This window comes from Lactuca saligna, chromosome 8 (assembly GCF_052625555.1).
Source record: "Lactuca saligna cultivar CGN05327 chromosome 8, ASM5262555v1, whole genome shotgun sequence".
NCBI lineage: Eukaryota > Viridiplantae > Streptophyta > Magnoliopsida > Asterales > Asteraceae > Lactuca > Lactuca saligna.
Window position 1 is genome coordinate 132,586,615 of NC_136424.1, and position 2,759 is coordinate 132,589,373.

The window sequence follows — 2,759 nt, forward strand, 5'->3', positions numbered from 1 at the left end:
TTACCAACTATTGATTATTGTACTACGAAATCTATCTTGCTTAGAAACAATAGAACAGAAAAGTTACTACATTTTCCATTTGATATCTGGTTTTCATTATCAATATAACTTGTTTTCGCAAATTCCAACATTGTCTAAACAATTATGATGCAGCAATAAAATTCGATAAGAAAAATTGACAGATTACCGATTTTCTAGCTAAAGAAATGATTTCATCAGTTACACCTGTACGTACTTCTTTATTATGTCCAAAAGGTAAAGTACATTGTCCTAAGGTTAAAAAAACAAAATATTTTGTTACTCTCTACAATTAGTTCAATAACTTTTTGGAAACCCTAAGACTTTTCTCATTGCATGAAACATATATGAAGCTTTTTTTATAAGCCTGGAAGGTGTGGTGCCACACTTGGTGCACGATTTGACAACTTTTTGTTTTCCACATTGGTTGGTGCCACACTTGGTGCACGATTTGACAACTTTTTGTTTTCCACATTGGTTTTGATACGCTACACGATTTAACTTTGCCATGTAGGAGGAGTGAGTTAGTTGGAAAAAAAATTGAAAAGTGGGAAAAACAATTGAGTTGGAATTTCTCTCTCCCTCCAAGCATTTGCAGAGAAGCTCAACATGTTGAGGGGAGGCCCCGAGGGGGCAGTATATGGTGCACTTGGTGAGAACTTGCCCCACTCACTCCCTTCATCCTAAAGAAAAAGTTTAATAGCATTGACATCATTTTAGCTCAACACTGAAACAGAAAATTTCAGGATGAAAAACATGTATGATTAATTTTCTAAAGACAGAGATACGAATAACATAGAAGAAAAACAAATGTCGAAAATCGATTCTTGGTTGTCTCATTAGCTCAAAGCAAGTGTGGTACTATATGGCGTTAACAGTATAGATGGTCTGAACCACTGTAAGAGCAAAGAGGACGATTGCAGCAACTAAAGCAATCATACTCCACGGATTACTAAAATATGTACGCTTCAAAGCCGCAATGTTTTTGGGCCAATAACTATTGTAGTGTCTATCCATCTCACGCCAGTCATCAAAGTAATAGAACCTTCGGAAGGGAAGTTCTTTGCAAAGGCTGTTGATCATATCTGCAGCCTTTTCATTTGAACCTAAGTGATTGACAACGACTTTTGACTCTATCAACTTACCAATGTCTTCTTCAGTATCGACAAGCATATCCATGGCCATAGCATATGATGTCACATACCCACATGTTCTATAAGAGGAAGAAGACTGCTCGTAAGCAATGAGGTTCCTTAAAATCGACTCTGTAAAGTTGTCAATACGCAATACTGGCATTCTGAGAGTAGGTTTATCCCGACTCCATGAAAAGCAGTTAAACGCCGTAGATGATTGAAAGTTAATCGTCATTGCCCATCTTGCATCTATATTAGGCTTAAAGATCACCCCTGACCTCTCCAGTTCTACAGTCGAGTGCATTGCTACACTTGGTAATGCTTGTAAAGGAGAATACTCCTTTGATGGCCTGAAACATTTTTCAAGAAAGCCAAGAATATGATCATTAGGTTCTATAGGGTAACTACTTTGAACTGGTATGTTTGTTTCAAAAATGTTGAAAAACTGTACAAGTTGGAGGATGAGGTGGGGAAGAGAGGCTTTTGGTTCAGATGTCAAAATGGTGGAGTCAAAGATGTCTTGAAGAATAAAGAAAGGTATCTGGTTTTCGAACAGCATGAGGTCATAAATTATAGATGACGCACGCAAAAAAGCTACAGCTTCATCGCTGGAGTTTGTAAGCACACGAATGAATTGGAGTATGAAACAAGCATCGATAACCATCATTTTGGCAAGTTCGTTATCATTGTATTTTTCGATCTTTATATTGTCATAACATGCCCTGATTCGGTCTGTTGTTGCAAGTACTTTCTGCACACATTCTTTTAGCGTCTGATTGGATGAGCCACAAGGAGAATTTAACAGATCAGAGGCATGCATGTGTTTCTGGTGTTCAAATGCTTGTAGAGTTTTGTCTTCTCTGTGAAGAGGTCCAATAGAGACCACCCGAGGGTCGAAAGACGTTGGGCTGATATCTCGGCGTCCACTAGGAACCATATCGATAAGTATTTGAATTAGTGGAAAAGCAGATGGTGAACTACGTATAGATTCAAAAAGACCTTGTACGTCTTCAACAACGATATCTACATCTCCGTTTGCCATATTTAATTTTAGCTTCACTTAGTTCCTCTGGTAAAATAATGGAAACAATGTAAGAGAGTACATATATATATTCTGCTATTTGGAATTTGTGATGTACATGAAGATGCAAACGTACCTTTGTAGACTGTAAATCACACTACTAGTTCAATTGTTCAGCTTTCATCTTTGGTAGAATGATATTATAGGTCTATAGTCTTTCAAATTGACTATATCAGATGAATAATGCGCGAATTTTTAAGACATTAAAAGTAGGACCATAAACTCTTGTATATTTCAAGTTGGCATTTTTTATTTGGCAGTTTCCGAAACTTACGTGTTTGTTCTTATGTTATATGAGCTGGAATCCAAAGTTTTCTGTCATTTAATAAAGAAGGACAAGGAGTTTTATTCTGAAATAAACCTTACACTTTTTAACTCCTTTTAAAATGTATTTCGTCAATTATATATATAACATAAAATATTGAAATGTTGCTATATATACTCTTAAAATAGAAACACAACAACTAATTATATAGTGGTGTGGTCCCTTAATATAATTTTTAATGCCGCATGATTTTTATAATATA

At 35.9% G+C, this 2,759-nt stretch overlaps 1 protein-coding gene across 1 annotated transcript; it reads right to left on the reverse strand.

Moving 5' to 3' along the window:
• Positions 1 to 230: 230 nt before the first annotated feature.
• On the reverse strand, positions 231 to 2,368 carry LOC145011658 (UPF0481 protein At3g47200-like). Its single transcript, XM_078970391.1, has 2 exons — positions 2,309 to 2,368; positions 231 to 2,220 (listed from the first exon to the last, which is right to left on the reverse strand). The coding sequence occupies exon 2, from the start codon at positions 2,191 to 2,193 to the stop codon at positions 880 to 882; it is 1,314 nt and encodes a 437-aa protein (XP_078826517.1). The 5' UTR covers positions 2,194 to 2,220; positions 2,309 to 2,368; the 3' UTR covers positions 231 to 879.
• Positions 2,369 to 2,759: the final 391 nt, after the last annotated feature.

Bases quoted from the DNA above. Each gene is read 5' to 3' on its own strand.
- LOC145011658 (XM_078970391.1), bottom strand. From the start codon at position 2,193: ATGGCAAACGGAGATGTAGATATCGTTGTTGAAGACGTACAAGGTCTT.